Raw genomic sequence first — 26577 nt, forward strand, 5'->3', positions numbered from 1 at the left:
TATTCAGAAAGGAGGGTAGTGATTACTTATGGGCTGCTTAGCCTTTTGACTCTTCATTTCGTGAGTCTTGGGGGAAGGCAGGAGCCATTTCCCATGGAGCAGATGTGAACGTCAGATATATATTTTACCAAAGTCCCTCACAGCTAGTTTGTAGGCATCTAACCTAAGTTCAACTACTTAGATTTTGAAACGTGATTTCATAGTGCAAAGAAATGGGGACAGTGGGGATTCACATGAAGCCACACAGAGACCGCAGTGGCAGTGGCAGTTCCCCGTGTCCAGTGCTGGCAGTGCAAGCTTAAACTGTGGCATCCAAGTTTTAGTTGTGGCCGTAACAGTGTGCTTTCACAACTGATTCTGGAGTATTAATTTGGATTTTTAGCGTGGTCCCGACTTCTGCTTATTCTTGTATTCCCTTCCCATGTCATATGTGGTGTGCTTCTCAATATCTTTTCAGTATTTTACCTTTGTAAATCAGTGAGTCAGTTTTGGGTTTTCTCAGTGAAGAATTCCAATGGATAAAAATCAAATCAGGAAACAAATGTCACTTGACTGAATTCATTTATAAGTTCCATCGAAATAGTTCATACAGAAGTCTTATGGAAAACACATTTTGAATATAGAGGCAAAAAATGTTACCTATATGAATAGGTGGGACATACTGATATGTAGAGACAGAATTACTTCTTCATCGTAAATTAGATGTGAATAACTTCCTGTGATTGTGTATTTGGGGCATCTGGAGGGGTGAAGAAACAAACAATTTCGAAAAAGCCCATTGCATGCGGCCTTAAAACTATAATGGTATTTTTTATTTTCAGATTACTTGGGTGTATTTTCTTTATCTACAACCATTGGCAAATTTGTGGATAAAAATCTGATAGAAAGAAAAGATAGATAATTTGTTCAATCAACTTTTTAAATCAATACAAATGAAACCGTATATAAATAAAGCAAAATCCAACACATGGTAAAAGAAACACTAATCTTAGTGTTTAAAAACCTAGATGCATGTAGATCAATGAATATTTGACAAGGTAGCCAAGAATACTCAATGGAGAAAAGACAGTCTCTTCAATAATAATGCTGGCAAAATTGGATATCCACATGTAAGAGAATGAAACTAGAGCCCTATCTCACACCACCCAGAAAAATTAACTCAAAATGGGTTAAAGACTTAAATGCAAGACCTGAAACTACGAAACTCCCAGAGGAAAACATAGAGAAAAATCCTCTTAACATGAGTCTTGGCGATGATTTTTAGATATGATGGCTACAGCATACACAACAAAATAAAAATAAATAAATGGGACTACATCAAACTAAAAATCTTCTGCACAGCAAAAGAAACGATCAACAAAATGAGAAGCAAACCTACAGAATGGGAGAAACTGCTTGTAAATTATGTATTTGACAAGGGGTTAATATCCAAAATGTATAAGGAATTCATACAACTCAATAGCCAAAAACCCCAAATAATCCAATTAAAAAATGGGCAAAGAATATGAATATTTTTCCAGAGAAGATAATCAAATGGCCAACAGGCACATGAAGTGGTACTTAATGTCACTAATCATTATAAAATGAGATCAAAACCACAATGAGGGGCCAGCCCGATGGCACAATGATTAAGCGTGTACATCCTGCTTTGGCGGCCCGGGGTTTGCAGGTTCGGATCCCGGGTGCAGACATGGCACTGCTTGGCAAGGCATGCTGTGGCAGGGGCCCCACATATGAAGTGGAGGAAGGTGGGCACGGATGTTAGCACAGGGCCAGTCTTCCTTAGCAAAAAAGAGGAGGATATGCAGCAGATGTTAGTGCAGGGCTAATCTTCCTCAAAAAAAAAACTCACAATGAGATATCACCTCACACAGGTTAGAATGGCTATTATTAAAAAGACAACTGATAACAAATAATGGTGAGGATATGGAGACAAGGGCACCCTGGTACGCTGTTAATGGGAACGTAAATTGGTGCAGTCACTATGGAAAACAGTGTGGAGTTTCCTCAACAATTAAAAATACAACTATCATATGATCCAGTAATTCCACTTCTGGGTATACATCCAAAGGAAATGAACACTATGTCAAAGAGATATGTGCGCCCCCATGTTTGTTTCAACATTATTTCCAATAGCCAAGGCATGGAAACAACCTGATGTCCATCTACAGATGCATGGATAAAGAAAATGTGATATAAATAAATAAGCACACACGCACACATTGAAGTACTATTCAGCCATAAAAGAGAAGGAAATCCTGACATTTGTTACATGGACGGAACTTGAGGGCATTATGCTGAGTGAAATAAGTCAGACAGATAAAGACAAATACTGTATGATCTCACTTATATGTGCAATCTAAAAAGAAGACTCATAGGAAAAGAGATCAGATTTGTGGTTGCCAGAGGCAGGGTGAAAGGGTGGGGGAATTGGATGAAGGTGGGCAAAAGGTGCAACTTCCGGTTTTAAGATAAATAAGTACTAAAGATGAAATGTACAATGTGATGACTATAGTTGATATAGCCATATGGTATATTCAAAAGTTGCCACGAGAGTAAATTCTAAAAGTTCTCATCACAAGGGAAACAAAAATTTAACTGTATGAGGTGGTGGATGTTAACTAAACTTATTGTGGTAATGACTTCACCATACATGTATGTCAAGACATTATGTTGTGCATCTTAAACTTACACAGGGTTATATGTTAATTATACCTCAATAAAACTGGAAGAAAGTAAATAAGACTCGTGAAATCTGAAAATAAAATAAAAATAACAACATACATCATATTTCTGATTCTTTCATTAACTATCTTTCTTCCTTTGTCAAGATATAAACTATTTGAGACTCACTTTGATCATCTATATAGGAGAAGGTTCTAAAATTATATGATACAAAAATCTGACAGCAAATAAATAATAAGGTAAGAATCATAAACGGCAAAGTAATTGGGAGCTGGGTTAGGAATTTTCATTGGGAAATTTGCAAAATGAGTTTAAATTTAAGTTGAAAGAATAGCATGCCTTTTTCATGACAAGGGAATGCAGATAGCGGAGGGCAAAAAGAAACGAAGGAAATTTAGTTAGTTTGCATGTTAATTGGCATTTCCTCTTTTTCCTATACAGTTGTTTATAGATTGGGCTTTTATATTTTATGAATTTACAGGCTTATGTTTCCAACAATAATCAGGATATTTGGTTTCTCCTAAGCACTTTCCATAAATTATATACGATCACTGTTGTGGACTGAATTGTGTCCCCACGGGAGATACGTTGAAGTCCTAAACTGGATTACTTGTGAATATGACCTTATTTGGAAATAGGATATTTGCAGATGTAATCAGTTTAAGATGAGGTTATACTAGGTTAGGGTGGGTCCTAAATCCAATGACTAGAGTCATTATGTAAGGAGAGAGAGATTTAGAGATGCAGAGATACACAAACCCATAGGAAAGACAGCCATGCGAAGATGGAGGCAGAAGCTGGAATGATGCCACTACAAGCCAGGAATGCCAAGGATTGTTGGCAACCATTAGAGGCTAGGGGAAAGATATGGGAAAGATTCTTTCTCTCTCTTGCACCCACACGATTTCTCATGAGAACAACACAAGGCTAGCCTTCTGGAAGAGAGAGATCTATTGAAGCACAGCTCACTCATCCCAACTGAGGCTATTCTACATAAGCTACAGCCAATTGATTCCTTCAAATCTGGGAGAACCCAGGCGAGACAAGCAGAACCTCCTAGCTGAAGTAGAGACTCATGCAACATGATAAATGGTGGTTGTTTTGAGACACTAAGTTTAGGGGATATTTATTTAGAAAAGGCAAAGTCCTAAAAGATGCATAACTAATTCCAGGTAATGAAATTAAGAGTCACATCTATCAGATCCATCCTTGACTCTAGCAGAAATTGTTCATACTATGAAGCATGGTACAGAAAAGCTGTAAATGTTAACCATGTATTGTAACAGAGCTAATTTCTCATGCTTGTCTTTATTTTTACCCACTTGATTTCTTGAATCTTCCTGTCTTCATCTGTCTCTCTCTCTGAATATTAACTCCATCCTCAAGTTTCCAGTAGTTTTTTCTCTCGTTTACTTGGACTCTTTTACATTCTGGTACTGAATACTACATTGATCACAGCATCAACGATAGCTTTAGTTAGGAAATAATTCTAACGACCCCATTAGCCCTCAGATAGAACTACTCTCAGTATAATCCCCATAAATTACTACTTAGAAAATGAAACACTCATCTACTCACTGAAGACTATAACAAAAAGGTGATTAATAATAGCTATAAATGAGATTTACAATATTTAAAAACTGTAGATGAGAAAAAATGGTAATTCCCTGATTTGGGGTATTTGGGGAAAATATGCAAAGGAAACAGAAATCCAGATATATTTCTTTATTCTTGTAATGCTTAATTGAAGAAATTAGAGTTGGCAATTGGCAAAAATAGGTCCTCTATCCCTTTCCTTCTGAATAACACTTCACTGCACAGTTGCTAAGCCAATAAATCCTTTCCTGGTGAACTTATCTACTACGTGAGAGCAGGCTCTGAGGAGAATCATATTAGAACTTAATACTTATATAGCACTGACTATATGCCAGTCTCTGTTCTAAAGCTTATTCATGTAGTAAACCCTGAGGTAGGTGCTAATAAGATCTCTACTTTACAGAAGAGGAAACTGAAGTACAGAGATATTAGATATGTTACTGAGATTTTCTTAACTGATTTCCTAACGCAGGTTCATATATCAATTACTTCCTTGACCCATTTTCAACCCATATCCTTAGGACTTTATCTTCTGTCATCAGTGATGTCATGTCTTCTTATTAAGTAAGTTAAGTTCATTCACTAAAAGTAAATATAATGCTAGCAGGTGAAAAAAAATCAGCTATTTTTCTGCTCACCCTGCTACAATGCTGTGGTATAGAAGGTATCCTGAGAAATATTTTGTATTTGAGAATTCACACATCATATTTAGAGGACTAGAGATTCTCTAGTTTGAAGCGCTACAATGTTCAAAGTTAACTATTGGCAAAAAAATTTGAAACATATATTTATGCCATGATATAGAACAATCTCGATGCCAGTCATTGTATTAGACATAGTATGTGGGTAATGGTGTGATTTTTAAGCAGGGTAATTACAACATTAAAATTGGAGGAATAAGGATGATGGGTGGCACAAAATACAGGCTGGATTCAAAGAGACCAATTAGGATATTACTGTAGCACAGCTAGTGTGTGATGTTAACCCCATATTATAGTACTAGGGGAGAGACTGATAATAAAAGGAAGAATGAAAAAGAAATCACAAAGGAGATATTTGATAATTCACTGGCTTTATGAGACAAGATAGAAAGAATAACAAGTATATTTCAGATACAGGAAAGTGATGGAGTCAGTCACAGATTACAGACTTTTGCCCAGGGATTTCGAGAATGGAGGATGGGGAACAGTTGAAAGGACAGCATTTGATGAAGCTTATAATCATGTAATTTTGTACACATCAATTTTTTTACATATTGCTAGCACACTTCTTTGTATATATATGCTTATGACTTTTCTTTAAAAATATATCAGTGTGAATCTAGGTAATATAAATACTATGAGTGAAGAATTTTTTTTCTTGTTTTGTTCACATATCTATTACTGTGTTCATGGGTTGGAAGACTCAATATTGTTATGTCAGTTCCACCTAAAGGTTGTTCTAGAGATTAAATGTAATTCTAATCAAAATACCAATAGGGGCTGGCCTGGTGGCACAGCAGTTAAGTTCACACGTTCCGCTTCGTCTGCCCGGGGTTCACTGGTTTGGATCCCTGGTGGGGACATGGCACTGCTCAACAAGCCATGCTGTGGCAGGCGTCCCACATATAAAGTAGAGGAAGATGGGCACAGATGTTAGCTCAGGGCTAGTCTTCCTCAGCAAAAAGAGGAAGGTTGGCAGCAGATGTTAGCTCAGGGCTAATCTTCCTAAAAAGAAAAAAAAAAAAAAAGACAGCATGCTGGAATAGCTCATGCCTACAGAAAACTGATATACAATAAGATTCAGGTAAAAAGCAAGATTTAATTAATATATATTTATAGGATTCCAAACATATGCTAGTCACTTTCATAAGTCCCAGAGATCCAGCATTAACGTCCTTCAATTAATGGAGCTTACAATTTACTGAAAACAATAGACAATAAACACATAAGCAAATAAAGAAATAGTAGAATTTAGAAGTAATAAAATTTTGATGTGAACAATAAAAAAAATCTACTATGTATAAATTATCAAGCAAGTGAAGGTGTTCGACAGTGGCTGAGTAGTGGCTGTCTCGGATCGCGTGATCAGTGAGGCCTCCCCGAGGCACGCCCAATTCTGAGACCTGAGTAACAAGAGGGGGCTAGTCATGTGATGTCTGGAGAAAGAACATCACAGAAAGATGGAACAGCAGTGCAAAGGCTTGGAGTTGGCGATAGACTTGGGTGACTAAGGAATAGCCAGATATCCATTCATAGAGAGCAAAATGAATACGAAAAGCAGTGACGGATAAACGCCAAGAGCAATGGAACGGTAAGGGAGGCCCGGCAGGGGATCGCAACCTGCTTCCATGCTCTAAAACAGGGCTGCCTTTGTTTTCTTCTTACCTGCTGATTTGACCCATCCTTTTTAGGACAGAAAGCAAGGCATTCCTGAACATTTGAAGCAGACAAGTTCTGATGGCCCAGGGACTGTTTCTCATTGGGTCCTAAACCTTTAAATTCTCCAGTTCAGCCACAAGAGGAGCTGATTTGGAACTAAGGCAGAACTGATTCACCCACTTGAGGTAGGAGAGGGTTGGCGACGGCTGCATTTAACTGGAGATGTATAGTCTCCTTATTGTTTTGTTTGTGTACCTTTCATGTTTGCTTGCTGCCATAACCGCGCACACGTTTTTTAAAATAAAATTTGGAATGATTTAGGTAAATACAGGCAAAAAATTCAAAACATAACATTTTAGCACATTTATATTTTCAGGCAGAAAATGTTCCACCATACTCACAGAATTAAGCTTAAAGTGGGAAAATAAATCAAATCACATTTTTTCTGTTTTTCCACTATGCTCATTCCTACTTCCCATAGACTCAATTTTCTTAACTTTCCTCTTAAAAGTAATCTAGAACAATGCTCGATAAACTAATAGATATTTCTTAAAGCTTTAGGGCCCACCACAGGAGACAGAAGCTAAACATGACAGTTACACATAATTCATCATGAAGATAATTTTTCTTTGAGAGAAGGAATTCCTAACGAAAGATATCCAGAAAAGGTTGGGGAGTTCTTCCACATCTTTTTAACTAGACATAAACCTTCTGCTTTTTTTTTCAGTGTCTTAGCAGTAAATCTGTTGAAGACAATATATTTTTTGCCAAATAAGTCTTGTTTGGATCACATATTATTTGACCTTATACATATGATTTTATATATGTATACACACACACACACGTATATATTCTTTTCATGTGAATAGCACAAATCTTTATTATAAAGGATTATCATCTTTTATTGTGCTGAAAGAAAGATGTTTGATGTAAATTTTTCTTATTTAAAAATTATCGTTTAGTTCATCTTTTATTTAATACATGATGAGATCACTTACTTAAACATCAATTTTCTACAAAAGTGCAAATTGGCACTAATGTTATAATATTAGGAGCTCAGTTATTTTTGAGATATAATTCTACTGGACAATAAATCTTCCTAACTTGGCAAAACTGCCCTTTGTCTGTATTAAATGTTTCTGGAAATTTTACCTTGATAAAGGTATAAGATGCGTGACTATTGGTAACTTATTACATCTTATAATGTGAAATATGCCAAAGTATGTGGTGAAACAACTGTTAAAATGAAAATAATTTTATAATTTTTCAGTAGGAAAAAGCATTCTTGTAGTAACATTCATTCATTTCTGATCATAGAAAATATGAAAAAAAATTCCGAGGAACTGTATGCGTAAACTTAATTGGAGCTTCTAGTCACATAAAAACTATCACATTCAGGGGGCTGGCCCCGTGGCCGAGTGGTTGAGTTTGCGCGCTCCGCTGCAGGCGGCCCAGTGTTTCGTCGGTTCGAATCCTGGGCGCGGACATGGCACTGCTCGTCAGACCACGCTGAGGCAGCGTCCCACATGCCAAAACTAGAGGAACCCACAACAAAGAATACACAACTATGTACCGGGGGGCTTTGGGGAGAAAAAGGAAAAAATAAAATCTTTAAAAAAAAACAAAAAAACAAAAAACTATCACATTCAATAAAATAGGCCCATGAATCTAAAGAGAAGTCAAAAAAATATTTTGTATTGAAATTTTTACCGTATCTGTACAGTTTCTGGCCTCTGTATAAAAATAGAAAGGAAAAAGATCCTATTCTTGTGGGCAATTTATTCATGTTAAAGTTGGACAGATAAACTATACATATTTGATATAACTTGAAAATAGCTTGACTTTATGACCCAGTGTTATGTTATGGTAAATTTTTTTAAAGAAGAGGAAAAACAATTATTGCCACTTGGGATTGTTAGATAAAATTGTATGGAGAACTGAGCTTGAACTGACTTTTTAAGGAACTGTGCTGTGTTGATGAGCAGATCCTGTGTTCAGCAAGAAAGCACAATCAGTGAGATTATTTTGATTTACTACTTCACCAAGGACTAATCTATATATGTATATTAAATGGTGATGGCATTTATCAAGCCCTTGCTATGACCCAGGAAGTGTAAGTAATATGAATTCCAAATACTGTGCCAAGAATTAAGAGAAAGATCTATCTAGGCCTTGAGCTTCAGTAGGTGCACAGTATTATTATTCAAAATGAGAAGGTTGAAATAAACAAAAAATACAAAACAGCAAAAAGAAAAAATCAACTAAGCTAAATGTTATTCTTATAGTTCATACCTTGGATTAAATTTACTTTGTTGGCTAATAAACTGAGAGCTAAAAGACTAATTTAGGAAATCTTAATAAACCTACTCTCTAAGTTTGCTTTAGATTTGTTTATGCACATGTGACAGCATCCAATAATGAAGAGAGGAAAATCAGAAGAGAAAGAATAATAAGACAAATATAAGCAAGTGGGATAATAGTGAGAAATAAATGTTGGTACAATTTAGAAGAAATAATTGACAATGTCCCTAAGAAGCAGAACCTTCATTATTTCTGAAGTAAATTAAGAAAATGGGTTAAGCTTTTCATTAAAAGATATATTAATTTTACAATAAGGAGTAGAGGAAGATTCAGAGTTTTGACTTTTAATTCTAATTCTTTTTTACCTTGATTTTATACTTCAGTAAAAATCTATAAACATTTGTTTTATTCCAACCTTTATCATTAGTATTATTTTCTCCCTTAATTTGTCTGAAGTTAATGATGGGAAACCAAACATCAGTGAAAGAGTTCATCCTTCTTGGATTGACAAATGATGCTAAGCTTCAAGCTGTGCTTTTCCTGTTTCTGCTGCTAACTTATGTCTTCAGTGTCATGGGGAACTTGACCATCATCATTCTGACCCTGCTGGATTATTGCCTCCAGACTCCTATGTATTTCTTCCTCCAGAATTTTTCCATTCTGGAAATATCTTTTACCTCTGTCTTTGTTCCCCAAATGCTGGTCAACATAGGGACTGGAGACAAGACTATTTCCTTTGCTGGTTGTTTCACTCAGTACTTTTTTGCCATCCTTCTGGGAGCAACCGAATTTTACCTTTTAGCAGCCATGTCCTATGATCGCTATGTTGCCATTTGCAAACCTCTACATTACACAACTGTAATGAGCAGGAGACTCTGCATTCAACTTGTCCTGTGTTCTTGGTTTTCTGGTTTTTTAGTTGTCATTGTGCCACATATAATGACTCTCCAGCTGCCTTTCTGCGCATCCAACATCATCAACCATTATTACTGTGACTACATTATCTTACTGCACTTAGCTTGTTCAGACACACATTTCATAGAAGTGATTGAGTTTGCCACTGCTGCAGCTACCCTCATCTTCACGTTGATGCTCGTGATCCTTTCCTACATATGCATTATCAGGACGATTCTGAGAATCCCCTCTGTTCAACAAAGAAAAAAAGCCTTTTCTACATGTTTCTCTCACATGATCGTGGTCTCACTTTCTTATGGAAGCTGTATCTTTATGTATATAAATCCCTCTGTTAAGGATGCAGAAACTTTTAATAAGGAAGTGGCTATTTTAAACACTTCAGTTGCCCCTCTGTTGAACCCTTTCATCTATACCCTACGGAACAAGCAAGTGAAAATAGCCTTCAAAGATATGGTCAGGAAGATAGCGAGTTTTTCAAGAAAATGAAACTATCTGAGGTTCATTATTTTAATGCATAAAAAACATTTAGAAGACCATAGATGTAAATTATTGTAATCTAAAAAACATTTTCTGTATTATATCATTAATATTCCTGTCTGAACATGGAGACAGTAAAGCTACCTATTTAAGTAAACCAATTTTATCATCACTTTACTGTTCTCAAAAATTTAGAGGGGGGGGTTTGTGTGTGACTTCTAACACTTTCATACTATTTTTTCTTCATTTTTACTTCACTTTTAAAGAAAAGGTTTGGGGGAAAGTCAGGATTGGAAATATGACTTCTAATAGCTTGCTTGTTCCACGTGAATTTTTCCTATCTTATCCATTGCCATGTGGTTTTCAATCTCTGTACTTGTAACCGAATAATTAAATGCATACATTGAAGAAATTACTTTAGCTTATTAATAATAGCTTAGGTAATATATTAGTGAATTGATATAAAGTTGAATATTTTCAAATTGTAATGTTCAGACTTTCCACAATGATAACTTAATAAGAACCTCAGCATACTCAGTGTTTGAGGTAAGAAATAAAGAAGAGAAAATCAATATATGTTTCCTTTAATATGGATGGAAAAATGCTTAATAATGATTTATACACAGATTAAACTCTTTGAATGAATACATGAAAGAGGTAAAGGGATGATTCAAATTTAAGCTAATTAGAAATACATCATTATAGCAAATTTCATATAATTTAGTGTTGTGCCCAGTAACTGTTCTGGTTCTCATTTACAAGAATCTGAAATAAAACTGTATTAATATTATCCATGGTGTTAATGATTTTATAAACTTAAATCATATTCTTTGTTAACTTCATACTAAACTTTAAAAGTTTATAATTTGATATTCTTCGACAGGGTCTCCGTCACAGAAAAAAGATGACATTTTCTGAATATTTCTTGTCCATATTAATTTTTCAGAATACATGGACCAAATTTATAGCATAGGCAATTTTAAAATTTAAAGATGTTATAAACATTGCTACTCCAATCTCTTCAAGATACAGATGAAGAAAACTGAGTCCTAGAGATGTTAGCGAGCTTTTACTAAGGCATGTATTTAATTAGTGCCAAATTTGTACTCTTGCCTTCTTTACTTGTCTATACAATGATAGAGAATCTATTAAGCAGCAGAGATCCTAAAAGTGTGTGGTGGGAAACCGTGTAGGAGAAAGATGATTGAAAATGTAGAATTAGTCACTTCCTACACACCGCGCCACAATGACATCAAAAACATCTAAATACCTGACACATAATTGATATTAAAAAAGTGAGTTAGTTTGGTTTTTCATCAGTTATTTAGATAGGCAGGTAATTGACTCATTAATTCACTCACTTCTTTGTTTTTTGAAAGATCATCATGAGTTCACCAATCATAGTCATCCAAAATATGATTTCACTGTGGTCATTGTTCAATTTCGGAAGACGGATTAAAGAATTATATACAGCTAGGTATTTTATTAACAGAGGTGATTTCTTTCAAAACATGCACATACACACACACACACAAACACAAAATTTAAAGAGCCAATTCAGAGTTGTCTGTTGAAACTCACCCCAAACTTTTTCTGAAAGGAAACTAGTAACTAATAAAAATTGCAGAAGAGATGAATTAGTACAACATTCCATCAACCTGAAATAGATATTACCCAGAGATTCTGTGACTCTACAGAACTGGGATAAGTGATATTCAAAATTATATGCATCTTGCATGTCAAATTCAAAATTATTCATAAAAAACATAAAAATGTTGATTAGAGGTTTAATGTTATCTATTTCATTTTTGAGCCTTTGAAATCAGCAATATATGTGGAGAGCATAATCTTGTTATTCAGAAGATTGAATCCAACCAACCAAAAATATCTAAGAACATCATGCTAAAATAGCTGAACATCTGTAGCAAAGAGAAAAAAATAAGTTAAAGTCAAATGAGGAGCATTGGGAAATCCTGGTACATCCAAAGGAGTAATAAGAGGCAATAATAATTGAGTTCTAATTCAATTAGAGTCTGAGCTGAATTCAGGCTGAGTTGCAAGTTTTTTGTTGTTGTTATTTTGCCTTGTTTATTTTACAATTTTATTAAGTTATAAGTTATACACAGTAAAGCACAACTAACAAAGTTCATAACTTTAAGAGATTTAACATATATATTATATATATATAACTTCAAAAGTTTTCTTAGCCACTCTGGCAATACATCTCTGGAGGCTTTGTGATGTTTCAACTTGACTAGGCTGAACTATTGTTCTAGGATTTCCCTTCCTTCTATGATTCCTGGTAGAATGAACCACAAGAGAGATTATTTGGGATATTTGGAGGGTGGAGTGAAGCAGAAATCATTTTGTGGCTCGCACAGGTTGCTGCTTATCTGCTGGTGTATTTTGTTGGTATACAGCTGGAAGCAGCTGCCAGGCTTGTAATTATTCCATTTTTATCTGAATCCTCTTTCAGCTTTTCCACTCTAGATCAGGGAATGTATGCTTAGCTCCATGACAAAGCGTCCTGGCTTCTGTAGAACGTAGTAAACCTGAGTTCAGAACTAACACAACTTTCAGCCCTTCCTCATGTGATTCTGCCCATGCTTGACACAGACCTTACACTCCTCACAAAACTGAACTCAGAATGGATCATGGAGCTAAATGTGCAAGGAAAAGTCTAAAACTCCTAAAAGAGGTCATAGGAGAAAACCTAGATGACTTCGGGTTTGACGATGATCTTTTAGATACAACACCAAAGGCACAACCCATGAAGGAAGTAACGGATAAGCTGCACTTCATTACAATTAAAAACTTCTGATCTGCAAAAGACAATGTCAAGAAAATGAGAAGACAAGCCACAGGCTAGGAGAAAATATTTACAAAAGATACATTTGATAAATGACTGTTATGCCAAGTATATATATAAAAAAAACTCTTAGAATTCAACAATATGAAAACAAACAACCTGATTAAAAAATGGGCCAAAGATCTTCACAGGCACCTCACCAAAAGTGATCCACAGATAGAAAATAAGGACATGACAAGATAATCCACATCTTATATTGTCAGGGAAATGTAAATTACAGAAAAACAATGATAATGGGGGCTGGCCCCACAGCCTAGTGGTTAAGTTCAGCATGCTCTGCTTCAGTGGCCCAGGCTTTTGGGTTTGGATCCTGAATGCAGACCTACCTCACTCAACAGCCATGCTGTGGTGGGACACACATACAAAATCGAGGAAGACTGCCGCAGATGTTAGGTTAAGGTGAATCTTCCTCAGCACAAAAAAAAAAAAAAGAGAGAAGAAAAAGAAAAAAATGAGAAATGAAAAACCACTACATGCATATTAGTATTGCCAAAATCTGGAACACTGACAACACCAAATGCTAGTGAGGATATGGAGCAACAGGAACATTCATTTTTGCTGGTAGAATGCAAAATAGTACAGCCGTTTTTAAAGACAGTTTGGTGGTTTCTTACAAAATTAAACATACTATTACCATACAATCCAGCAATCGCCCATCTTAGTATGTACCCAAAGGAGTTGAAAACTTATGTCCAGACAGAAACCTGCACACAAATGTTTATAGCAGCTTTACTCATAATTGTCCAAGTTTAGAAGCAACCAAGATTCCTTCAGTAAATGAATAGATAAATAAACTGTGGTACATCCAGACATTGGAGTATCTTTTAGCTCTAAAAAGAAGTGAGCAATCAAGCTGCAAAAAGACATCAAGGAACCATAAATACATGTTACTAAGTAAAAGAAGCCAATCACAAAAGGCTGCCAATTGCATTTGGACAAATATATAAGGACACGTATCCATAAGTATGGTGTCATAGAGTATTTTCACTGCCCTAAAAATATTCTGTGCCCCGCCTATTCATCCCTTCCTCCACCCCACATCCCCCCGCAACTGCCAACCTTTTAACTGAGTCAACTGGGTAACAGTGGACATATATTACTCTAGGAGGTGACTTAGTCAGTGACCATTCTTGTATTTTTCTCAAAGGTATCCTGTGCGTGTGTGTATGTATGCACATGTGTGAAGAGACAGAGAGAGAGAGACAGAGACTATGATTATTTTTGCATTTATGTGTGTGTGGGACTGATGGTGGCTGGGGTTCATGCAGAACATGGTGAATACAGAGAAACATTCTTCTCCCTTGACAGTCAATTTATTACTAGGATTTCTTTCCAGTTTAATATAAGATTACTAATATCCACTGGACAAGAACCCTGTGCCTGGGCATTAAGTGGGCTGGAATTACAAAGAATCAGGAGCCACTTTCATTGCAGGCTTGTTCCATTACAGGACTCAGAGTGCTGCCTGAAGGATTCTGCATGGCACTCCCAGAGGAGGGTTAGTAAAATGTGCCTCACTCAATCTAAACATCTTTCTGCTTCATCCCAGAAGAGATAGGACACCACCTTAGCACAGTACCCTTTACCTGAAAATTCTCATAAAGATTTTCTACCTAGTTAGTCCCCTATTTTCTCCAATAAACTGTATCTTAAAAAATGTGGATGAAAATAAAGATGAAGTTCAAAGAAAACCATTCCAGTCCAAAATCAACAGCCAAGTGAAATATAATCCAAATGTATTCTTCAGCTGTATGTGCAAGGAATTCATTTACATAAACTCACTAAGAGTAAATATTTATAAGATCGATGTTGCATTCTTTGAGTGTATGCTTCCCCAAATTGTCATAATATCCAGATCTTTCAGTTATTTCAATTTTAATGTAAAGTTAAATAATTTTTCCCCCAGGATCTTTCTCAGAACTTCTTTGACATCTTGTTTGTCAGGGTGTAAATCAAAGGATTCAACATGGGAGTGACTAAGGTAGAGCATAAGGAGCACACTTTACTCAGCAAAGAAAGTTTGTCAGGAGTAAGATATATAAAAAAGATAGCACTATACAGTATAGTCATGACTCCAAGGTGAGAGCTGCAAGTGGAGAAGGCTTTCTTACATCCCTCAGTGGAGCGTATCTTTAGAACTGTGGACATATTATACATATAGGACACAATAATATAATTATGGTAGGCAAAATAATAATGATGCATAAGAAAAAAGAAACCAACTTATAACTGTAGAGATCAGAAGAAGAAATCCTCTGAAGTGGACGGTTGTCACAGTAAAAGTGGTCAATGGTCCAAAAAGGACAAAAGTGTAAAGTAAATGTCATGCTAATCTGAAGAACCAAGCTGATGTAGCCACAAAAAGAGGACAGCCACCAAGTGAGTGCAGAAACGTGTTGACTTCTGGATAGGGTAGAGGAGTGGGTTGCAGATGGCAATGAAGTGGTCATAACTCAATGCTGCCAGGAGAAATCCCTTAGTCACAATGAAGAGGGAAAAGAGGAAGAGTGGGTCGCACATCCTGTGAAGGGGATGGACTTGTTCTCAGACCCGAGGTTGATCATAGCCTTGGGTGTAAGAACAGATAAAGAGAAGAGATCAATGAAGGAGAGGCTGCCCAGGAAGAAATACACTGGTGTGTTCAGCCCGGGATCAGTCATGATAATGGCCATCATCCCAACATTCCCCAGAAGGATCATGGTATATACAGGCAGAAATAGCAGAAAGAGGAAGATGTGGAGCTCTGGGCAGACCATGAAGCCTACAAGAGTGAAGTCGCTCACTTCTGAGTGATTGCTTGTTCTCCTGACCCCGTGGCGGAAACCTGCTGAGAGGCACAAGGCAAATAAATGAACTCTTGCCTTTCATTCTAGTGACATAAATAGTCTGTTAAATGTAGAAATAAATTGTTTACTGCTTAATATTGCATAAAATATTTTTAATGTCGTGAAGAATCAAGAATCTGGATTGGATAACACTAGGTTTCTGAGACTACCGTTCTATTAAGCTGTGAATATATTTAGTCATTGTATTTAAATAATCCATGGAGTTCAGCAAGAATGCAGTATATTTTATTACCTAATTTTACTCACTTTTTGAATTTCTATTCTCAATATGTTTACATTCAAGAATTATCTTACGTAAAAATAGGAGTATTACATATAATCAAAAATAGAAGTATTGTGTGTAATGTCTAAGATAGTGTTTGTAGTCATTATGATACTCAGAACAGTGTTTGAATCACTGTATGATTGTAATAAGTATATTTTAAAATGTTTTTACCTTATTTTACTGCAAGCTATTTAGTTTCCATTTTTTACTATATCCATATTTGAAGTAGAATAAAAATGGATGTTATTGGTACGTTAAAATTAATAACATCAAAAAACCACTAAGCCTGGATACAACAAAATTCTCCAAAGCTATTTCCAAATATACATTCATTTTCTCAATTCAAGACCATTCCTCAAAATAAGTGCATTTTTACTGACTCATTATAAATATTTCACTTCCATCAGTAGTTGCTTAATTAAAAAAAATACCAGAATCTGGTGAATAATCCAATCCTTATACAGCAGTGAAGGACTTTCTGCCAACACTGCATCAGTTCAAAAGCCTTCGCTTCTCAGTCAGGGAAAGTAAACTTAAAGAACGTATGTATAAAGGAAAATTCCTTTCCTGAATTTTCATATACTTTATAATTCTTAAAACAAAAGTAATGAGATAACTACGGATATTTAAGGAGCATGGCAACCTTGCGTCATCCAGAGTCCATCATCTTCTGCTACAGCATCAACAGCGGTTAATTATGATGGCCTCAGTTATTTTTACTGCTCTGAAATCTTTTTTAAGGATGTTTCAGCCTGGAGGTTTGGCTCATCCTCTGTGATAGATTCCACTAGGAGAGGAGTGGTCATAAGGTAAATTACGGAAACATCGGCACAGGCTCCTGGGCAGTTGTTTGTGAGGACTGCAGTAACCTCAGAGACAAACGAATAGTCTAATAATAGTCCAAATACAACGAACTTTTTCTTCTCTGGTTGTGTGTATCCTTTGGAAGTTTCTCTGGACTTTATTCTCTTCGTCCGCAAAAAAACACCTTTGTGGTGACAATCACAGCAGACACATTGATAGCCATAGAGAAACAGATGAAAAGTTTGTACACTATGAGAAAAGTTTTAGATAAATGAATATTTTAAATTATATAGTAAATTACATTTGCTATGGTTTTAAAAAGACAAAAATTCATTCCAAACTATAGTTTACCTTTATTTTTTGATGCACACATATTTCGTGATATGACAAAGACCTTCTAAATCACAAACTCAAAATAAGATAATGTTTTGCTAATTTTATGCTTTCCCATATTTAAATAATAAACATAAAATATAAAGGAAGATATGATAACATTCAATAAAATTATTTTTAAAATCCTAAGTAAAAATATTTATAAGAGACCAGGACCTATATTTTAAAAATCCTCTAAAAACGACTATGGGACTAAAAGACAACATTTAAATCAGGGGCATAATACTCTATTTAATCAGGCTAGTATTATAGGGCTACCATTTTTTCATAAATATTTCCATCACTTAATTGTAATCCTATTTTTAGAAAGTTTCTTTTTTTAATTAAAAATTATTCCTAGAATTTTTCTGGAATTTTTTTTTCATGTATAGATAGCAAAACGATATGGGGGCCAGAGTTTCTCTTTTTTATAATACAGTATTAGTAAAAGTTTGGTCAGTGTAGGAAGAAAGAGTAGTTTAATTATCTTAAAAGGAAAATATTAATTAATGTGAATTTCCAATAAAATTTGGAAAGGCTGGAGGAACTTCTGGCTGACACTACTGTAATGATACTTACAGCAATATAGGATTAAATCACAAAGAGGGCTACTATGGGAGGTATGATTTAAAAACGCAACACCATCAGGGCCAGCCTGATGGCATAGTGTTTAAGTTTGTGTACTCTGCTTTGGTGGCCTGGGGTTTGCCAGTTTGGATCCTGGGTGTAGACCTAGCTTGGCTCATCAAGCCAGGCTGTGGCAGGCGTCCCACATATAAAATAGAGGAAGATGAGCATGGATGTTAGCTCAGGGCCAATCTTCAACAAAAAGAGGAGGACTGGTGGCAGATGTTGGCTCAGGGCTAAACTTCCTCAAAAAAAACAAAACAAAACACACACACACAAAACTGTAACTCTGATCTACTGATCAGATACATAGACAGAAAAAGATATTACTACTTCCTCATCCATCAAAATAGCTTCTCTAGGAAGGTAGGGACACAACAATGCTGCAAAAAGAAGCCCATTTGTTTCTACAAACTACCTAACTGGTAGAAAAGGTCAAAAGGAAAAAAATGTTGATGCCGTTCCAAATTCTAAGTTTGTATGGATCTAACTGGTAGAACAAAATCTGTGTCAAGTACTCTAGAAGCAGGAGACATTTTAACTTTCCAACATCTGAGACTAGAAAGTGCATGGGGTGGAGCCTGCATATCTAATATATAAAATATACCAGTTTCCAATATTCTTTTTCTAATCTTTAAACTTCCCACAATATTAGCAATAACAACACACTACTGCTTATACATACAAAAGAAACACTTACTGACGTTGACAAAAGATGGGACATAAAGAAATCCTCAACAAATTGAAAGATTGAAGTCATTCAGTTTATGTTCTTTGATCAAGTCAACTTAACATGGAAATCAATAACAATTAGATAGCTAGAAAACTCTGTGGCCATGGACATTAAATAAGCACTTCCTAAAAATGAATGGATAAAAAAGAAATGAATGGGCCAGCCCAGTGGCAGAGTGGTTAAGCTTGCACTCTCGGCTTCGGTGGCCCAGATTTCACAGGTTTGGATCCCAGGCGTGGACCTAGCACTGCTCATTAAGCCATGCTGCAGCAGCGTCCCACATAAAGTCTAGGAAGTTTGGCAAAAATGTTAGCTCTGGGCCAATCTTCCTCACAGACACACAAAAAATTTCAAACGAAATTATAATAAATTATGATATATCTAAATTTCTGGGATGCAGAAAAAGAACTACTTAGAGAGATATACAAAACCTTATAGGAAAATATTATATAGGAGAAAGGTAGGGGCATCTAGATTAATCTCCTGTCTTAGTAATGTGAAATAGAAAACAGCAAGTGAAAACAAAATAAAAGAAAGCGAATAATATAGATAAAAATTAGTTAAAAAATATGGATAATATAGGATACTCACCTTGATCCTCTGAAACATTAGTAAGATGTATAAAACCCTAGGCTTCTTAACAAACATTACTATAATTAGTAAATGAGTTTAGAAACTTTTCAGAATATAAAATAAATACAAAAATTAATTCTATTTCAATAACTATAAATTAAAATTAAAATTATTTTTAAAATACAATTTTGTGTTATAAAAATTTGGAATACTTAGGCATCAGTTTGACAAAAATTTGCAAGACATTTTCACTGAAAACTCCACAGCGTTGCTGAGAGAAATTCAGAAGACCTACAATAAAATGAAGAGATAAAATATATTCAGTTGTCTCGGTCCGGCCCAGTGGCACAGTGGTTAAGTACGCACATTCGGCTTCAGCAGCCCGAGGTTTGCGAGTTCGGATCCCGGGTGTGGACATGTCACCACTTGGCAAAGCCATGCTGTGGTAAGCGTGCCACATATAAAGCAGAGGAAGATGGACACCGATGATAGCTCAGGGCCAGTCTTCCTCAGCAAAAAAGAGGCGGATTGGCAGTGGATGTTAGCTCAGGGCTAATCTTCCTCAAAAAAAAAAAAAATATATATATATACATATTCAGGGGTCGGATATAATGGTCATAGGTCAAACTCAGTACTTTTCAGATGTGAATCATCCTGAAAATGATCTATACTGAATGCAATCTCATTCAAACCCCAGAGAGTGCCTGGTGTGTTTGTGTGTATGTGTGTGTGTAAACAAACTGACTGATTCTTAAATTCATATAGAAATACAAGAGACCTAAAATCACCAAGACAACTTTAGAAAAGAACTATGTTGGAGGACTAACACTACCCCTTTTAAATATTTACTATATATCTACGGTAATCTATGCAGTGTAGCATCATCCTAAAGTAGATAAATAGATCAAAAACACAGAATGCAGTTCAGAAATAGAGAACACCAATATAGAAACCCAAATTTTTAAGAAAAGTTCAAAGACAAATCAGTTGAGAAAGGATAGGGTTTTTCAAAGGGTTGATCTGCTATTGTGTTTCTTGTATGAGAGCAAAGTGTTTGGGCTGCCGTTGGACTCTGAATTCCTGTAGTAGAGCTGAAGCTTTCTTATAAATGGATGGTAGTAAGCAATTTTTCCTCATATTTAAAGACTAATAGCAAATCTTCTTTGATTTGCTTTTGATGACTGTTTTTAGTGTCATAACAAATTCTTTGGAGACTTTGTTTCATAATATTTTAGAGTCTAATCTCTGATATGATATATGTAACCAATCCCTTTTACTCATTATGTCAATACACTCCATATGTTTCAGATATTTAAATTCTCCTAAATAGGCCCTCATGTTACAAAATAAGTATACCATCATAGTTTTATTTTGCATATTGCAAAAAGAAGCATTCTCTTAAAATAAAATTTAAAACCTTAGACAATATTCCAGTAATATACAATTAAAACCCTCATTTTAAGATTGAATCTATTTGCAATATTAAAGTTTGCTACAGAACTATTATTAATCATCATCATCATTATTATTATTTTAATAATAGCGAGAGAAATTTTCTTATTGAAAAGAACTAGACCAGCAGATTTTCCCATATTGTTTTAGGACTATGAAACAATCGACAATTCTGTTGCAGTTTCCCAGATTAAAAAACAAAAATAATAACCAAGTGGATTTTTTTTCTTTGCAGATAGATAGTAATTCCTGAATACCAGTCTCTAGGAAAATTTTACCTATCTTCTTTGTTTGCTGATTCCCATAGGTTCCCTTGTGTCTTTATTGAGCCAAAAGGTGACGCTTTAGGTTGGTTAGAATCATGAGATATGTTAAATTTCTGTAACGTTGCATCCCTTTCTAGATTTGATCTTTGATACAACATTTCCAGTTAAAGACTGAGAAAAACTTTCTGAAAATTTAACCAAACTGGGAAAGATGATGGAAATACATCAATGTTCTTATTATCTGAATACTGAGATGTGCAGAGAATCTGAACTTAGCTGAAAAATGGGAAACATTTTGAAAATTAAATAAAACACATTTCCTCTTTTACTTGAACCCTTCTGAAGAAAACTTTGGTTTGCTACATCCCTTTAACAATTGAATAATGTCTGAAACGATCATCATCACTCTTAACGTAGGTAGGCTATGTATTCTACTATATACCGTGACATCAAAACAAATCCCAGTATCTTCTGTGTAAGGTAAGTCAAATTTTAAGTTTAGCCCTTTGAATGAGAAATTAGAGAAAAATTCTGGACATACAAGTAAGAGAATTAAATTTGTCTTTAAATTGTCTCATTTGATCTATTCTTTTTGATAGAGAAGCAAAAATTGCTATGTAATTTTACTATGCATATAAAGAAAACACAATAATGTATTTTTCTAAATATACAAATGAGTCTTTAATTCAGTTTTTGTATCTAACTCTGAACTTGTAGTTGCCTTGGTTAAATCACGGAGGAAAAATTAGCGCGCAGCTATTCTTTACATCTTGAAGAAATGGAACAAACACATTTACACTTAGTTCAAGGTTAAAGACAATTACTATGTTTGGCGAAACTCAGAAGATTATGAAAAATAGGAAAGAGCAATGCAATAAAGATGTAATGTCCTTACTAGTTATATTTGGTCTACCACATCATAAAAATTCCACAGATAATGAATGAAAAATGTAGATTCATATTTTATCATAAGAGAAAGAAAGTGATTAATGAAAAAACTTAGGACAATCAAATAGATATATTTTTATGTTGGAATACAATAACATGTTATTCACAAACAATAGACTAAAACTGGTGGCAACCATTCAGATATATTTAAGACAAAGATTCTAGGGATTCAGTGACTTTAAAAAAATATGTGTGATTAAAAGAGTAATATCAAGTGATCTAGAAAACAAGGGAATGTCTTTGAATAAATTTAATTGAAAAGAAAAGGAAAATACTTATGTTGCATTTCAATTCTTTCTTATTATAGCTTATACTTAAAAGGAGGATAAAAGGAAAAGGAAGCCTTTTGAATGTTTCCTGGAAATACTGAAAATGGGCTGAGACGAAGTCTTTAGCTATGACAAAGAATATGATTAGCAAAAACCAAACTACAGTCAGTAACTATGAAATATTGCTCTAGCACTATTCAGTAACAAGAACTGTAATTATGCTTAACATCATTTCACACTGAAATAAAATGATACATCTTCTTAATCTGCTCTGCCCAATCTCTGCCTCTCTTTCTTTTTCTCCCTCTCTGTCTCTTGCCTTCTCTCCCTCAGTGCTCTTTTTATCCAAATGCATCAGCATCGCAATATAACAAAATTAAATTTGGGAGCAAATCTTTTCGTTAGAGGAAATGAGAGAATTGTCTTAATTCAAAAACAAAATTTAATTCTTAGAATTGCTATTACTGTAGAGTAAAAGGGCTCAGGTCAATGCAATGATTGATTCAATATCTCATTCATTTATGTTTTCCCCCTGGAATATACTCCTAGGAGATCCAGTTGAAAATGTAAAGTAAGGAGTAAACTTCCCAGTGATGTGAGAATACAACTCTCCTAAGCAATTTAGCTAAGAAAGACTCCTTGATAGAGATCCTGGGAAAGTGGGTGGGGAAGTTCCCAGGCGTGAGATATGAGATCAGCCTCACGTGTCACACTGTGAAAAAAGTGAGGGTTCTGTCTTGGTGGAGAGAAATTTCCACTACCTGTTGGTGGAGGGGGAGGCAGCTCTGATTACTGTATTACTTAACAAAATATTAAAGAGCAATAAACCAGAACAGTTATAATTAGTTTCTGGTTAAAAAACTGTGGCACTACTCCCAAAGCTCAGATGAAATAAAACATTACTTTTCCTTGCTTTGGCTTTTTGAGAAGAGATATAATTTCAAGTGAGCACACACACACACACACATTTACATACAAACAGACAGATATTTCTAAAGTTTTCTTGTCTATATGGATGTTTGCTTTGTTATGTTAAAACAGGCCCCCAGAAAACCTTGCCTTCTGAAGGGAGGAGCGGCCTGTGAGGAAGAGCGGCTGTGAGAGGTGAGGGAAAAACGTGGTAATACATCATTTCTCTGTGGGATAAATGGATGACTTAAGGGATTGTTAAAACAAATTTTAAACAAGGAGAACCTAAGCCATACTCCAATAGCTGTAATTGTAACAACAAAACATCGAAACGTCTGTTTCTTGGTTCATTTTTATTCCTTAATAGATTGAGAAATCTGGTCCGTCATAAATAACTTGCATTTTTTTTTTTTGTAATTTCTGTGTGACCTAGAACTTTTATGAGGTAATTATAAAATGCTTCCTTAAAATCATTCAATGTATATTTGGTGAGTGTGGAAATGGCGAATGAATAAGAAGGAGTAATCTTCCTCCCACTCCGTTATCCCTACAATCTGAAATTTAAAGAAAGCTCTCTCCTTTTCCTGAAACATCTCTGACTCTATTATCTGTATTTTAGAACTGCTGTCACATTTATATACTAAACTTTATAATTGCTCAATAGTTTAAAGGAATGATCTCCTCACTAGTGCCTTTGACACTAAGACAGTCCATATCCAAAATCATTTTCAAGAGTGATCTTTCAAAAAGAGAAAAGCTGAATATTAGTGTTTACACTTTAAATATAGTTTCAAGGATTCTCTTTGCTGGCACTGTCTGGTAAAGAATAGCGCTTCAAAACAACCTGGATGTATATTAAACATAAGATGTATTTATGGGATCCCAAACATAACGACCTGGACACACTAGCAATGGTAACTTGAAATTACGTTTATAAGACTACCTAGTTCATTCTTATGTACCCAACCTTTCGAAATTACTGATATATCAAATTTAAGTCTATGACACTGCTCTGGAACACAGGTCATCTCATGTTTTTTACCACTGTCTTCTTAAAAGCACATCAAGTAATAGTTGCAACACGTTTTTGGTTTGTTTTAAATAAGTGTCTCCTTTTACTGATTGATAAACAGGGCTAACAGCACATATTTACTGAACTATGAGGTGTGGGGTTATATTTCTCCTACTTTACACATGGAGAAACTGAGGCATAGAAGGTTTACATATTCTATACAGTGTCCCACATTGTGTATGTAGTGAAGTCTTTACTGAAGAGGCTGGAGTATCTCAAAATCCTGTTCCAATAGTTAGATATACCAATTCTCCAAATGCATGTGGTTATCGAACACCTCTGTTGTTTCCATATCTTTCTATCTCAGACTTCTTTCCTTATGTACATTTTTAGTCTCAGCATAATTATTACTTTCTCCTGAAAGGCTTCTCAGATCTCCAAACTTACATTGAAGCCATCCAATATGCCCCACAATATTTTTGTAGACCTTTATTACAACACAAATTATACAGCATGTAGCAATATTGGGGTGATGTGTTTGTCTCCTTTAGGTAACGCAAGCTTCTTAAAGGTAAGGACAGAGCTCCTGAGAATTTCCAGAATAAATAGACACACAATAAATATATGTTGAATTATTTAATGAATCATAGGACAAGTTACACTTACACCAGGCATAGTTTCTTCGAAGTCATGGTTTCTGGAAACTAATAGGCAATAAGGGGATGTTATTTAAAATGTGGAAGCCAGACTTGACTAGAGTAAATTATCATAGCAGAATGAAATGTTTTCAAAAGGAAAAATGAAACGCAAGGGTAGAAATCAGCTGCAACATTCTTCAAAAGACTCTCCTGTATGAGACAACTGATGACGTAGACAAACGTGATCAGAAGGAATGCATGAAGCATGTGTTTGCAGTTTTTATGGTAAGGTGGTGATTTGTAGCATTTTTTATAATAGTCTTTTCGAAAAACACATCATCTTTTGTAACATATCCCAGAAGACTTCTTTCACCTGCTGGTTCCTTAGGGTGTAAATGAAGGGATTCAGTACAGGGGCAACTGAGGTGTACAGCAAAGCTACACCTTTGGAGACAGTCACTCTTTCCTTTGCAGATGGTTTAACGTACATAAAGATACAGCTGCCATAAGTCATGGAGACAACGATCACGTGGGAAGTGCAGGTGGAAAAAGCTTTGGTCCTTTGCTGTGCAGAAGGGAACTTCAGAATGGTCTTAACGATGCAAGTGTAAGAGAGAATCACTAGCACCAGTGTGACCACAAGTGTCACCACGGCTAAGACAAGAGACATCAGTTCCAGGATACGCGTATCTGTGCAGGAGATCTGCAGGATAGGAGACGTTTCACACATAAAGTGATCAATTATGTTGGAAGCACAGAAATCCAGCTTGAGTCCCATGAGCAATGGGGGAAAGATGATTAGGAACCCAGTTACCCAGGAGCTGAGTACAAGCTGGTAGCAGACTTTGCTGCTCATAATGACTGGGTAATGCAGGGGTTTGCAGATGGCAACATAGCGGTCATAGGACATGGCAGCCAGAAGGTAAAACTCTGTAACTCCCAGTAAAAGAATAAAAAATAATTGAGCTGCACAATTATTATACGAAATGGTTTTTTCTCTAGTCACAAGGGTTATCAGGAACCTGGGAATACATACTGTTGTGAATATGATTTCCAAAAATGAAAAATTTCGGAGAAAGAAATACATTGGTGTCTTGAGGCGAGGATCCAGCAGGGTGAGGAGGATAATGATTAAGTTCCCCATCAGGCTCAATGAGTAGTTAAGAAATAGAAACAGAAAAATCAAAATTTGTAATTGTGGGTCATCTGTCAGTCCTAGGAGAATGAATTCTATTTCCATTGATTGGTTCTTCATTTCTCTTTTTAGAGCATGATCAATTCTGCATAAGAGGAGAAGAAAAAGAATTGAAAATATATGCATATATATAATGTAATGTAATATAAATTAACCGATATATATTAACCTGTATGTAAACCTGTATATATAAAAATTAGCCTAAATGTGTATAAATACCCTAAATATGTATAAATTAACTTACATATACAAGCTAAATTATCATATATTAACTAAATAAATACATTACATGCTACAGTCAATTCTACTTTCTTTCCTATATCTTAGTTCTCTTTATATAATCGTCCTCAGAATTTTTCCTTTAGAGCTTGAAGCGTCTTTTGGTTAGTATGCATTTTTGCCCATCCCTTCCCTATTGACTCTACTCTGCATGTATAATTTAAATAAAAATATATAAGTTATTTT

The 26577-nt window shown here is 35.3% G+C and overlaps 2 protein-coding genes and 1 pseudogene across 2 annotated transcripts; 1 reads left to right on the forward strand and 2 right to left on the reverse strand.

Moving 5' to 3' along the window:
- The first annotated feature begins 9401 nt into the window (after positions 1-9401).
- LOC124229367 (olfactory receptor 2AP1-like) lies at positions 9402-10343 on the forward strand. The gene has a single exon (XM_046644553.1). It carries the CDS (start codon positions 9402-9404, stop codon positions 10341-10343), a length of 942 nt encoding a protein of 313 aa, XP_046500509.1.
- A 4724-nt stretch (positions 10344-15067) lies between these two features.
- On the reverse strand, positions 15068-19459 carry LOC124251523 (olfactory receptor 9K2-like; annotated as a pseudogene).
- Positions 19460-25227: 5768 nt separating this feature from the next.
- LOC124251718 (olfactory receptor 6C6) lies at positions 25228-26172 on the reverse strand. Its single transcript, XM_046684532.1, has one exon. It carries the CDS (start codon positions 26170-26172, stop codon positions 25228-25230), a length of 945 nt encoding a protein of 314 aa, XP_046540488.1.
- Positions 26173-26577: the final 405 nt, after the last annotated feature.

This window comes from Equus quagga, chromosome 1 (genome assembly GCF_021613505.1).
Source record: "Equus quagga isolate Etosha38 chromosome 1, UCLA_HA_Equagga_1.0, whole genome shotgun sequence".
NCBI lineage: Eukaryota > Metazoa > Chordata > Mammalia > Perissodactyla > Equidae > Equus > Equus quagga.

What these genes read in the sequence shown, in the direction of transcription:
- LOC124229367 (XM_046644553.1), top strand. Translation starts at nt 9,402, where the DNA reads ATGATGGGAAACCAAACATCAGTGAAAGAGTTCATCCTTCTTGGATTG.
- LOC124251718 (XM_046684532.1), bottom strand. Translation starts at nt 26,172, where the DNA reads ATGAAGAACCAATCAATGGAAATAGAATTCATTCTCCTAGGACTGACA.